The sequence below is a fragment of the Cygnus olor genome, chromosome 14, assembly GCF_009769625.2.
Source record: "Cygnus olor isolate bCygOlo1 chromosome 14, bCygOlo1.pri.v2, whole genome shotgun sequence".
Classification (NCBI taxonomy): Eukaryota; Metazoa; Chordata; class Aves; order Anseriformes; family Anatidae; genus Cygnus; species Cygnus olor.
Window position 1 is genome coordinate 14970640 of NC_049182.1, and position 13953 is coordinate 14984592.

The window sequence follows — 13953 nt, forward strand, 5'->3', positions numbered from 1 at the left end:
TTTCTGAGCAAGTCAGCTAAAAATCTGAGGCTAGCCAGATGAAATGTCATCATCTATTACCAAAACCTCACAAGCAGTTCTCTGCAACGTTTGTGCTTTGTCAAATTACTTAGAGAAACAAGTGAACAATAGCTTTCAACACCATGATTTGAAAACCAGTCTTTATCTTCACTGACATATACTTATGCTCCTGAGAAAAAATGAGAAGACAACAAATTGATGCCTTTATAAACAGAGAAAAAAGAGAGGCTTTTTTTTTTTTTTTTTTTTTAAAATGTGCTCTGCAGAACTGTTCAAGCTGATGAAGTATTACTACACTTGACAGTCTTCATTAGAATTTCTAGATATTATCTAGGACCAAGTACCTCAAGTACCTAAACTGCTTGGAAGCTGAAGTTATTTTAAAATACTCTTATGTTTTCAAGTAAACTCAGGCACATGAAGAATTGCAAAATCTAGCCACAATTTGATCTGCTAGAATTTCAGTTATGGCACAACACTGACTATAACAAAGAAAGGAAAGTGGACAAATCTTGCCAACTGAAAGTATTACTTCCATGGAGAACCAATAGATCATGTAAACAAAATCTTAGCCAATACCTAGACTTATTTTGGACTTATGTCGGGAGTATAAATAAAGGGAAAAAGGTCTCCTGAAACCAGTGACCAACGGTACAAAACAGAAATGCACACCAAATATCATTAATTTATGCCAGGAACAACTGATATAATAAGTTGCATTTAATTGCATTTAGCACACAACATTATCTTGACCAACAGTGGAAAGTGGAACTAAATCACGATGTGCAAAATGTGGATGGAGGGTTTGAGTAGTTGGGGATTGCTTTACTGCTGTTTTTTGTTGCTGGTGGTGGTGTATTTGTTGTTGCTGTTTCTCCTCAAAACAGAGTGAAACAAAGATCCCATTACTTAATGCTTTATTATTAAATTACCTCCTAAGCGCTATGGACAACGATAGTGACATATCTTTCCAAATTTCTGATCTTAGTATTGTCCAAAGACACCATTAGAACAGGGAGGCAATAAAATGATGGAGAGGCAGAAAATGTACAGAAACGGACTTCATGCTAAGAAGAATCAGGCAAGATAGTTCAAAACAACACTTTATTTTTCATAGCTAATAAAATACTTCTAATTATTTATCATTTCCATTTTTGTTTCGTACTCACCACTAGTTCTGAACTTGTCTGGAAAGTTTCAATGTAAACTGAGTAATGCTGGTTGTTCATCTGGTTTAAGATTGCTGTCATGCATGCAACAAAATGACTCTGAAAGAAAACCAGAAAAAAATCGATAGAAAGATAACACACATCTAGATTAATTTAGATATTGCATTGCATTCTTTCTAAATCAGACCTATTCCAAATGCCTATTAATTATTTTTTAAGGATATTAAAATAATATCAAATGAAAACTTTCACAAGCCCAGATGTGAAACATAGTAAGAACTCAGAGAGGGTAATTCAAACGCTACCCTGGCAATAGGCTCTGGAGAAAAAATCTGCACCATTTATGAAAAGCACTTGGAAGCACACAATCTGCAACCAGAAAACTTTTTATATAAAATACAACTCAGTATTACTCTAAGACTCTTAAAAGGCAATTGATATTTCCTAGGATTCTTCCATTAGGAATTCATAGGAAGAAAAAATATATTTTATCAAAACTTTCTAATCATCCTAGAAACAGAGGCTATGGTATTTTACAGGAAGAAATAGTGCATGAAAGGATATATTTTACAGATGTTTAAGTAACTACTACAGAACTCTAAAACTTCTATAAAATACTATTACTTTCATGTCTCAAAACTCCAAACTTCCTCAAAAGGAAATACTTTTTTTTCTCAATTCCTAAAGATAAAGTGCTGCAAGATATAAAATTATCTATAAGCCTAGGTTTTCACTGCCTTTGACCGAGACTCAGAAAGATATTTCTCATCTCTCAGCAGTAGCAGGCTTAACTATTGTTAGTATACCTGTAAGACAAAAGAGAATCCTCCTTATTGATGCCTTTTAATTGCCTGAATTCTTGTTTTAAATTGAAGCTGCATTTATTATATTAAAAGAAGAGAATATGAAGGAGATGATCATACAAAATAATCTTCTAGCTTGATTTGAAACTTCTCATCATGCTTGTTTAGGATTGCTAGAGGTGACTCCCCAGTCCCTCTGACCAGAAGCTTATCAGATTCTCTGTTTAACTCTGATTCACTTTACACTTCTGTTACGCCAGAAAGGCAACACAGGCACACATTACCAAAGTATCAGCTGCAGTTTGCCAGCCCCGACCATTTTGTCTACCACTTGAAGGGAAGCCTTCTTTAACTTCAGTTTGTGGCCACTAGAGGTCTTTTAGTTTCGTATGTTAGCTGCTGTTCAGTTCGTACTGCTTTTTTTTTTTTTTTTTTTTTTTTTTATTTATTCCTACGTGAGCAGACCCAGTACACTTCTGGCATACAAACAGTGAAAATTACAATATAAAGGACCTATTATACTTTCTTTTGGAGTAACATTAGTGCTACTAAGAGGCTTGCCTACTTTGTAAGACTAGGAAGACACATTTTCTGCAGGTAAAGCCAAAGATTTCAGGTAAGGTATCATGTGTTCTCGGGTAATGATGCTTTTTTAAAAAGAAATGCTGATTTTCCTGCTGTAGTAGTTCACTTTTACAGTTATGGGCTAGAAAAGTGTTTTCTGTGATGTTGAATGTGAAGCTGAAAGTAATAATGAATGAATTTCAAAGGATTCAATATTGAAACTGTGTGTTTTTCTTTCTGATGTCTTGATTTTGAAAAAAAATTACTGACAGAAGTTAGAGAATATTATACATGAAAAACAGCTTGTATTTTTAGTAGTTAAACATATGCCAGAAAATGCCTTTCTGCACTAATATAAAATAATCACCTCTTGAAATAAGTAGCATTTCTTTGCAAGCCTTAAATAGACCTTTTATGTTGCTTAAAGGCATAAAGACTTTAAGAAGGTTATTTTTTTGTTGTTGTTGAAACCAACTTCTAAACTGTGTCTAGCTATATCTGTTCTTATGGTACAGCAGGAATGCCTATTCTTAGGAACCATGTATTGTCATTTTAAAATTACCAGATGATTGATTGATTACTGAAAAGAGCCATAAACAAAGACCACATATGCCACCTTGCAACAAAACTATCAAATTCATATTAGTGTGACTGAATGATAAATAAATAAATAAAGGTGTCAGTAAAGCTGGTTTGCTACAAAAACTTCATCATTTCCATGCAGCTGTCAAGCAGGGAAATACACCAATACCATTTGATCTCTAATAATTTTCTTGTCTGCAATCTCAACTATTAGAAATTAACTGCTAGCTCCTTCATAGGTTAAAAGCTTGCCCCTCCCCTCCTAATCCCCAAACACCAGCAATTCACTCCTCAGATGCAGCCTCAGATCATTCAAGTATCCATGCTGTCTCAGCATCACCATTATCACTGCTAGAACTTCAGTGTCATTTAGGACTGTGGAGAGCTGTGATCAAATCTGCAAATCTCTGTGTATTCATTTAAATTCTCCCATGCTGTTTAATTCTCCTAGCAGAATATGCAAAGAACATGAACTGCTTGAAAATACAGTAAGTTCTGCACAAGAACTACTTATTACACTTTGAATGCAGGCTGCATGCTCACTAGACAGACAGAGGAAATTCAGAACCAAGCACTACCTAGAAATACAATAGTCTAATGCTTAGGATTCAAAAAAGTATTTCATTTAATCAAGCATTGCGTATAGTGATTGAATAGTATGAAAAAGGCTGCGGCAAACAAGATGAACTTCAAGTAGAATCCCAACAAGTCATTTCAGCTGTATTGAGGATTTATCTCATGAATTAGAGCAGAGAGGCTGATTAAAACTAGGTCAAACATATATAAAAAAAAGTATCTAAGTAAACATTCAACTGATGAGAGAATACTCAAAGAAAAATTATCAGATATAACTTTGGAATACATTGGATCAATTCAAAGAGATGCAACAAAATGTATGTTTTCCAATTTTAAAACCTTCACACACATTTAAATACAAAAGAATCCAGGAACAGAAGCAGCACTGAATTCTACTTCTTGAATTAACCGATTTGCTGATATCCTTTCAAAACATGGGTAAAGAACAAACAAAATAGATGGTACGAGCATTACAATTCTATCAGGAGCAGGAGCACAGAGTAAATGGAAAGTCAGATGAAAATGAAACGGAAAGAAATGTCTCAGGAACTATTCGAACTCCCCGTCCATTAAAAAAAAAAAGCCAACCACATAATTCATATAAAATTTTAATGAACTATAATGAAGGCTTCCTTTAGTATAAGCATTGCAAAATATTGGCTAAAGCAAAAAGAAAAATACATCTGTTATTCAAGTGCACATTAGCTGTGGATGCAACATATACAGGAAAATAAGCAACTGAAAAATATTAGGGTCATATGGGTAAGACAACCAACTTCAACACCTAGCAACTAAATCCCAGCATACTTTATAATAGCAAATGGTGACAGGTTGCTGTAGTAACTTCAAATAATACCAGCACCACAAGAATAAATAAAGCAAATGCACTGGAAAACCAAACAGCAACAGAAATAATGTAGAATGAAGTTACACTTCGGTACTCATATGGTAGAAACATTTCAGTGGCTGTTCTTTGAGTAATTTTCATGCAGCAGTACTTCTGGAATGACTAAGAAGGATATTTATTTCATATAGTTACTTAAATTAACATTTATCCTCATTAACAGAGAGCTTTACCAACACAGAGCACTAGTGTAAATACGTAACACTATGTACATCATTACAAAGTAAACAAAATGCAAATGTCGATAATTTCTAATAATTCAAGCACTTCTGATGCCCAAACACATTGTAATTATATTTAAATCCCCCTTTTTAACACAAAGACGGATGTTCTAAATGCTCATTTAGCTTGTTCTACTGTTTTCTTTACATTCATATGCTTTAGCTAGAGGCATATGTAACTGTTTAAGTTAGTAGGTTACCAGACTGAAAAACACAGGCCAATTTTGTAACTCAATGAAATCATAATAGCAGCTGCTGTATAAGATTTAAAGATAATCTACCAGCCAGAGAATTGAGGCAATTTCAAAATTATTTCATTTAAGACTTTCTTAAACGTAGATAAAAGCAGCAAGACAAAGTTTTATGGTATGACATACAAGCAGCATGTTGTTTTTAGAATGTATCCTTTGGTGCCTTTTTTTTTTTTTAAATAAAATAAAACAAACCTTTGTGTTCATTTCCCAACAATATTAAAAATAAAATTCTCTACAGTGCTTTTACTGCTGCTGCATTTTGTTGCCATAAATCCATCCCAGAATTTCTACAGTCCATGGCTAGGATGAAGACTGTAAATGACTGAACCTTTTCATACATCTGTGCTTGAACACGGTTGTGCAATTTCCTACTTTTCCCAGAACATAAACATTGTGTTCACCTTTGAGGTGTACATGCAAATAAATAATGGATAATATTATTTGGTACAGAGTAAGAAGTCAATTATTTCTAATGAACAATCATTCCATGAAAACTGTACTAGCTTTCGCAGAACACAAAGTACTCATAAAATCAGCTGTTTCACCTTCTCGCTTAAGCACTGCTGTCTGCACTCCCAATCTCAGCTCCGTTGCATCAGGTAAAATCTTTCAACCTTAGCTTCAGGGATCTATGCAGCTTTATGCTGCATGTTTTCCCTCCCCTTCTGCTACCTGCTAATTGCTCTATCGCAATTACTTCTAGCTAGTTTTCAGGTTGTTCTTGCAGGCCAGAAAAACCTTCCCACTCTGGTATGTAAGATATCCACTGACAATCCTGAATTTTCCTGTGCTGTCAACACTGCTTATTTCACTAATTTCTTATTCTAAGTGCTGTTCTATTTCCTTGATTCCATTACTCCAGATGGTCAGTCAAGTTGGCAAAACATGGCTTGTCCTGCCAACTGTCCCAGTGCACTCATCCCCATGGTAAAGAGGATGCAGTCAGCATTCCACAGAAATATCTAAAGCATAGAGAGTAAGATTAAAAATATGATTTTTTTTTTTTTTTTTTTTTATTATTTCCACCCTACCCTCCAGTCATAACTTATTTCTTTATTGTATTAAAGTTTGGCCACTCTCTTGCAGGTAAAAGCTCTGTAAACTGATATGGGAACTTTAAGGAAGTAAACCAATAGCTGGGATGAACAGGAGTTAGTCCCCTGATATAATACTTAACAGCAGGAAGAAAAAAGGGGGGGAATTGCCAGGTATATAGGACTACAAAACAAAACATACTGACTACAATGGAGATTGACAACTGGGTCTAAAAGAAATGGCTTGAATTCAGCGATCTATTCCCGTACATATATAAAAAGTTAAAGTGTGGTAGCTTCTTTTATTTCTAAGCTGTATATTTTAAATCTACGCATGTTGGGAAGACAAATATCTTAACTGCTGATTCACATCTTTAAAACAAAATAGAGCCACCTCCTCTATTCCCAGAACTCAGTCACCCTTTAATTGATTTTTTTCCTTTTCAGCTGCACTTACTGAAGACAAGAACAGAAAAATTAAATTAAAAAACCTCAAATGAACAATCACAGATGAGACTAATATAATACATTTCTGGATTGTCAAAACAAAGCTTTATCATAAAAGTTACACACAGAGCTTCAGAAACTTTCCTCTTGTTTAAAATTTGTTTTACAGAGAAAATCAAGCTCAATAAAAAAATTCTGCAACAACCCTCATCCATTAAACTAACAAATCTATCAGGTGCATATGTTTACAATTAATAAATAGCAAATATCTAAGAAATCCACCAATCCATATTTGTGTCATTTATATAAGATTTTTTAACAACCTCTATTTAAGCAACAACACAGCTGCAATTGAGCTTCCAAAACACAATGGGTTTTGTCAACAGGCCATGAAAATCTCACCAAATCCTGAAGACATTCATGGAAAAATCCTTAAGTCTGTTTAGCACCATACATTCCCTTTGAAGAATATTTTTTTATTTTATCAAGGTACATGCAAACCAGTAATTAAACATTTGCAGACACCAATATTCAGCCATCTCTTAGGCTGAGATTAAAACCAGCAATACCTTGCCTGGTTGGATAACCCTTTTGCTAGGTCAGAGTCTGCCTTTGTAATGTCTAGTACTATTATTTATTTACACAGCGCTAAGCCAGCCAATAAGATCCGAGTCGTTGAGAAATTTAAATTAATTTTAAAAAATCTTTTTCTCTCTCTTTTTTTTTTTTTAGCAGCTGAAACACTCAGATAAACTCAGACTGTTTTTTTGTGAGAATCCTGGTACTTGTTTCTGATATTTTAAATGCACACTAATGCCAAAGTGATTTTAATTTGGCAGCGCCAATTGTCATTTGTCTCTTTCCAAATTAAGAACATTGCATTGGTACTCTGGTAACTGGTTTAATTTTGTTAAACGAATAATAAACCTAGATTAGAAATTGAAAGTTATAATACTATTTATAGTTTAATTTAAATAAGAAACATTTTTTCTTTATCTCCATATTTAAACTCATTTTGACTGCTGTTCTTGTAGGTTGAAAGCTGTCTAACTGTGTCCTATTCTACTTTGTAGTAAGCAAAAGGTGAACAAAAGGCATACCCAGTATGCCCTGCAAATACACATGGACTAAAGACAGAACTTTTAATGCCTTCCATTAAAGCTATCTTTCACAAAGAGCCTGCCTTAAAAAAAAAATCATACAACCAAAAGAAACAAAAAAAATACATACGCAATAGAAAAAAATGTTTGTTTTAACCTACACAGTGAATATATAAATGGGTCATATGTATATAAATACATATGTCATATGTATATAAACACATATATAAAGTGCTCTCTTGCAGAAACACGGGAGAGGAAACATGTAACATATTCACTGTGGTACGCACCAAGTCAACAATGTAGATTCTACCAAGAACACGAACACCATTTTTCTTAAGACAAATGTTACATTTAACAAATGGTTGGAATTTATTTTTAATAAATCACTTTTTTCATCTTTGGTGTTGAGGGACCAAAGCTTAGTTCACGCTTCTAAAACTGTATCTGGGCAGTAAACTTCTAAATTTGCTTCAAAATCAGCTCTCTGAAGCTGGAACAGAAATTTCACCAGTGAATTTTCACAGAAAAGCAGACAGAATTCCAAGAAGCTGCAGCTTATACTTACATTGGTGCTTAGTTTTTTGCAACACATTACTATACTCAGAGGCAACACCTCTACTACCTTGGAAGGAAATCCTTCTGACAATAAATGATATCCGCACTCTGAAATTAATCTCTCAGAAAAAAAAATATTTAAATACAAATCCTAATCAGAATAAATGGTGAGTATAGATAGAGCAGCACTATGTTACAGCAGGTCTTTCAAACAGGAACTAATTTTCAAACTTTACAGCATTTTAGCAGACATGCATATCAAAATTACTTGTGGTGCCTTGATACCTGACCATATGAACATCTTCACGGAATGACAACTATACACCAGCGACACTTTCTGTGGGTTACTTTACTGGCAAAATATTCAAGGCTATTTGTGGTGACTTTTTGATTTTTCCTAATCATTAAACTAGGATTTCACCTAAATAGACTCTCTTGCTGACAAACCAGGGCATTAACACTCTCGAGCCAATCAAACAGAAAAGCTAGGAGTGTAGATGTATACTGGGTAATAGCAGCTGGCAGAGCTGATGGAATTGCATTCCCAGCAGAAAGCACAGTTAAAATCACACCCATATATAAGCAGTCTTATCAATGAGTCAGAATGCCAAAGAAATGGGATATAAGAAAAATATAATTTGTTATGCCTCTGATATTTTCTGTATGTATCTCCTAAGCAGTTTTACAAGGTTCTTATTTTTATGATTAGTTGCTGTAATAGAGAAGGTCTGGAAACAGTGTATATCTAACAAAACATACAAAAAAAAAAGCATTATGATTTGAACTAATGCGATCGACACCTCCACTAATGACATTTCCATATTAATTACTTATTAATTATTAATACTATTAGTTTTAACAGCAGTTTCAGAACTACACTGCTGAGACTGTTCATAAAAACTTACTAGGTCACGGTATATACAATCAGTCAGTATACCAGTACTTTGAGATGATACAAAGGGACCTGTTTATGGAGTGAGTAATTGTGTCATTTTAATTCAGTAATGAATATAGAATACAAAAAACTCTTAGAATTATGAATGACAGAACATGTACTTGACAGGTGCTATACCATCACATATTCAAAAGAATTTGTGAGATACTTTAAGAGAACTTATCTCCTGAGGACATAATTATGGTATGCTTTATGAACTAATCCAGATTCTTTTCTCTTTTAAGTTAGCATAAACTCACTGTGCTGAATGCTACATTATATCTTCCTAAGCCTGTATCTTGTGATCTACTGCATGGCTCCAAGTCACACAAAGCCCTTTCAATTACAGTTGCAACTTTACAGTAGGAAGAACTGAGTTTTGAAAGCTAGTGGTGAATCTTATGGTCTTACTACAAAAGGGACTAGGATCAAATTTACCACGGATTATCAATTTTCAAGGTATGTTTTATTATGAAGAAAAAAGTTTCTTCTTCTGATTTTATTTTAAAGGATACTGCTAATATTCTATAGCTTAAAACAGAGCTTGCTAGACTGCAAAGATTAGCATCAGGAATTCAACATTGTAGAGGATTAAAAAGGGGGTGGGAAAAAACAACAAAACAATATGCTAAGGGGCATTTTCAATAGAATTTCTTGCAACTTCCTTCCCTTAACTACTACACCAAAGCCATTTTCTTTTTTCAAATTGTACTGTAGTCATGTGAGATAACGCAACTTTTATTTGATTTCTCTTTGGTACAATGCCCTGACATATGAGAGTGCTATATACTGCAAACATTTAAACAATTAACTAAATTTTGGGAAACTAATTACAAATACTTTATACAAAATATTATGACAAAAAGCAATTTAGAACCAAACAGGAGAAAGAATATCATATATATTTTGGACACCTAATGGATGTCCAATGGATGTCCTCAGTAGGGACAGAGCGAATTTGAAACACAGGAACAGCATTGGAGCTCCCTTACTCCTTCCAGATTATCATAGAATAATGGAATCATTCAGGTTGGAAAAGTCCTCTCAGATCATCTGGTCCATCCTTTAACATAGCACTGCCAAGTCCACCATTAAACCATGTCACTAAGCTCTACATCTACACAATTTTTGAAGACCTTTAGGGATGTTGACTCAACTGCTTCCCTGGGCAGCCTGTCCCAATACTTCACAACCTTTTCAGTGAATAAATTTTTCCTAACAGCCAACCTAAACCTCTCCTGGCACAACTTAATGCCATTTCCTCTTATCTTATCATTTAGTGCTTGGGAGAAGAGACCAAAAAAAAAATCATAAAATTCCAAATGAAAGTGCTGCAATTAGACAGTTCCAGGACATTAGGTTGGACTTAGTAGTTTGTTCATCTAAAGTCACAGATGCTCTGGAAGAACAGAGTAATCAAGCATGAAAACAGGAAATCAATGTAATAGTCATCAAGATTTTGGAGGAGAAAGAAAAAGAACTTGCATTCTATTGAACTCAAGACCACATTATTCAGGATTTTAAAGAACTGGATAGGGAAGAGATTCTGTAGTGGAAAGATGACTATGTTCTAGAAAACTGAAGAAAAGAAACATGTAGCACACAGTCAGTGGGCTAGCAGAGTAGTTTAGACTGGCTATTATCAGCAACTGCCAAAACCCCCAACTTGTTTACAAGTGTTTTTCTGTTGCGAGCTCTCACTCCTTGCTACTGGTGCTCCCTGACTGGTTTGGGGCACATCAGCAATTCAAGACAAACTAAGTGAGGAAACAACCTAAATGTACAAGCATATTTAGTAAAATGGGGACATGCAAAATGTATGAGAAGTCTGCATGCTCTGATGACAGATAAATGTTAAGTATTGCACCAGGCACAAATATGGGAATCCTACAGTCTTCTGAGAGCTACCCATGAAACAAATAGTACCTAGGAACACAGACATCTCTATCAGGATATGAAATCAGAAAAAAATAAAAATGAGAGGATGTGTGAACACACAATTCCCACTGAACTACGTCGTTACCATTTTATAAGGATATACATGCCTCTAGACTGCCAGTTAGACATTCCTACCTTTTATATTTTTTCTGGACTTGTAGTTAGGAGAATAATGTAGCAATATTGACAGATTACACACAGCAACATTTTTGTGGGTTCTATCAAAAATTATTTTTCAAGTAAGTTTTTATTTTTAATTTTATGATACATAAAGAACAAACAAAAGAAAACTGAAACATGTACCTAACTATTTTTACTTACAGTATAAGATAACCGAACCTTCTCTAACAGATTTTAGGTTGCCTGCCTTGCCAAGCTTTGTGGCAAGATATTAACTTGGTTTCTTGTTCAACTTGACCCACAAAACATTGGAAAAACTGCATGCCCACTCATGCCTGAACTAAGATAAAACACACACTACGCACTCTGTTTTATTTTCTTGTTAATACTGCAGGAATACATTTAAAAAAAATAAATCACTTAATCAGACTTCTACTTACTCAAGTAACACCTGAAGATAGACCCACAGAGCCCTCTTAAAATAAAATTATAGTTTAAAATAAAAAACGGTACAATTTTGTGAAAATAACCTCACCACGGAGTCACTAAGGCAATGTACTGCTTGTAAGGCTTAAGGAAGAAAGGAAGTAACTTCTATGAAATTACAGATGTCACAATAACAGGCCCCAGGAAGACATCCTAGGACACAAAACAGAAGAAAGGGTTCTTTGTTCCAGAGTCACCAAAGTAGGGCAGGCCATATTACATGTGATGCAGGCACTTATGTGCACAGCCTGCTGTTTTATTTTCAAAATCACTACAGATGCTACAATCATGTAAAACACACATTGCATGGGCCATTCTGTATTCTTGTGCTTAGAGGAGTATTGGAAAGCACAGGGAAATTGGTTTTAAGGCAATTACTTACAGTGATTAACTTACAGAATACTTTTTTAAGGATTTCACACACTTCACAACATACAAGGAATGCATTCTCTATTTGTTAAGTCTACTAGATCTATACTATCTTTCAGTATCCTTTGAAGTTTACAGCTTTCCCATGTGGAAAACAATCTTCAGGCTACAAGATATTTTTGAGGATGCTTACTTCTGTGTGGTTTTTGAGTATGTTTATTTCAATTTCCACAACTCCTGGACACCTTTAAAATGCCAGCCTGAGTAAAGACTGAATTACAAAACAAACAACACTGAAAGGCAAGCAAGTGCCACACAATTCGGGACAGCACAGATGTATTACAGAGATGATTATCAATAATTAACTACCCCAATAATAACTTTGTTAGCTAAAACCAAAATTTGAATCCATACAAGTTAGAAAGGCAGTTACAAGCTATTTGATAAAAGGCAAAGAAATAGCTTTTTTTTTTTTTTTTTTCCTTCAACACCACTGGGACATTTGCTTATGTTGCCCAGAGAAACGGTATGCTTATTTCTTCAACAAGGTTCAGAACCCTTGCTGTGTTCATAGGTTTTAATTTTTTCCTTTAGCGACCACATCAGTAGATTATGAAAGGATGACCTATCATCCTTTCTGTTCTGTCACCTCTAAATGCATCAAGGTTAACCATAAGCAAGAGGACAATGAAATGCTCATCTACACTTCCATGATTTTTAACCACATTATTGCAGCTCTCCCTTCTGAAAGCCATTCAAAACAGACTAGGCATAAGGTCGGGTTGATTCCAAATGCCTTCACAAAATACATGCTAAAATATCATCTCACTTTTTTCCCTGTCATTGTACTGTCTTCCTCTTAAATATGATATGGAATTTATTCTCTCATTATATGCACCAGAAACACCTCATGATTTTGCTGCCCTTTATCCTCCTAAGATTATGCAACTGCGTAACTTTTTCTTCCTCCTGTTCCTATATACATAGTATGTGGCAGGCTGAAAAAAACATAGTTACTAAACCTCACCCTTCAACTTTACAACACTCAGACATCTCAATAAAATCCTCTAACCTCAGAGTCCCATTTTCTTTACATTGACATTTGAAAACTAATATTGAGAAATTTAACAAAAACTATCGAGATTCGGAACTGAATGCACCAAATGAATTAGTTCACAAACAGAAGTGCAAAGCAGATAGAAAATCTATAAATTCATCCTCCTAGTATGTATTTTAATATATTTTAACTTGTTACCCTCAGTACTTCAGTCCTTATGGGCATTTGGGTACCAGCTAAATGTCCGGTCCGTATGTAACTTGGACTTTTCCAACTTACTATATTCACAAATAAACAAGATTTGGATAAAGATAAGCATATATTCCTTCTAAATATCAAGAGGAAAAGTAGTTATTTTGAACATTCACAACATGTTACTACTGAGACCTGAGTCAGCAATAATCAAAAAAAGATAAAAGAATAGTATTTGAATCAAGTATGAAAAACAAATTATCCACTGGTTTGTCTTACCCCAGTGGGACCAAACTTGAGTGATTTGCCATCCTACAGCTTTGAAGAAAGAACAATTTTAAGCTATAAATATATTGAAATAATGCTACACATGGCAATAATGCTATAATTTAGAATTGCTACCTCTAGCAAACTGAGTTGCAGAGAATCTTACATTCAGTGCCTGGGGCTCCTAACACTGGGAGTGCTGGAAAGCACAAAGAGCAATTGTAAGGCTACAATACTTTCAAGGCTGTAAATAATTAACTCAAGTATTTTATCTTCTAATCATCTCCTCACACATAGTGAAACATCTGGAAAACAACTTATCTCTACTTTTAGAAAAGGTAGCCAGGCAATAACTGC

The 13953-nt window shown here is 34.5% G+C and overlaps 2 protein-coding genes across 2 annotated transcripts in view; one reads left to right on the forward strand and one right to left on the reverse strand.

Annotated features, from left to right (window-relative positions):
* The window catches only part of DOCK2 (dedicator of cytokinesis 2), a 187111-nt gene that overhangs the window by 69692 nt on the left and 103466 nt on the right, over positions 1–13953 (reverse strand). Inside the window, exon 28 of the mRNA XM_040573039.1 lies at positions 1191–1289. Within this exon, the coding sequence (XP_040428973.1) occupies positions 1191–1289 (99 nt within the window). The remainder of the gene's footprint in view (positions 1–1190; positions 1290–13953) is intronic.
* INSYN2B (inhibitory synaptic factor family member 2B) overlaps positions 2290–13953 on the forward strand; it is a 35524-nt gene continuing 23860 nt past the window's right edge. Inside the window, exon 1 of the mRNA XM_040573041.1 lies at positions 2290–2609. The gene's annotated coding sequence lies outside the window, so the exon portion shown is untranslated. The remainder of the gene's footprint in view (positions 2610–13953) is intronic.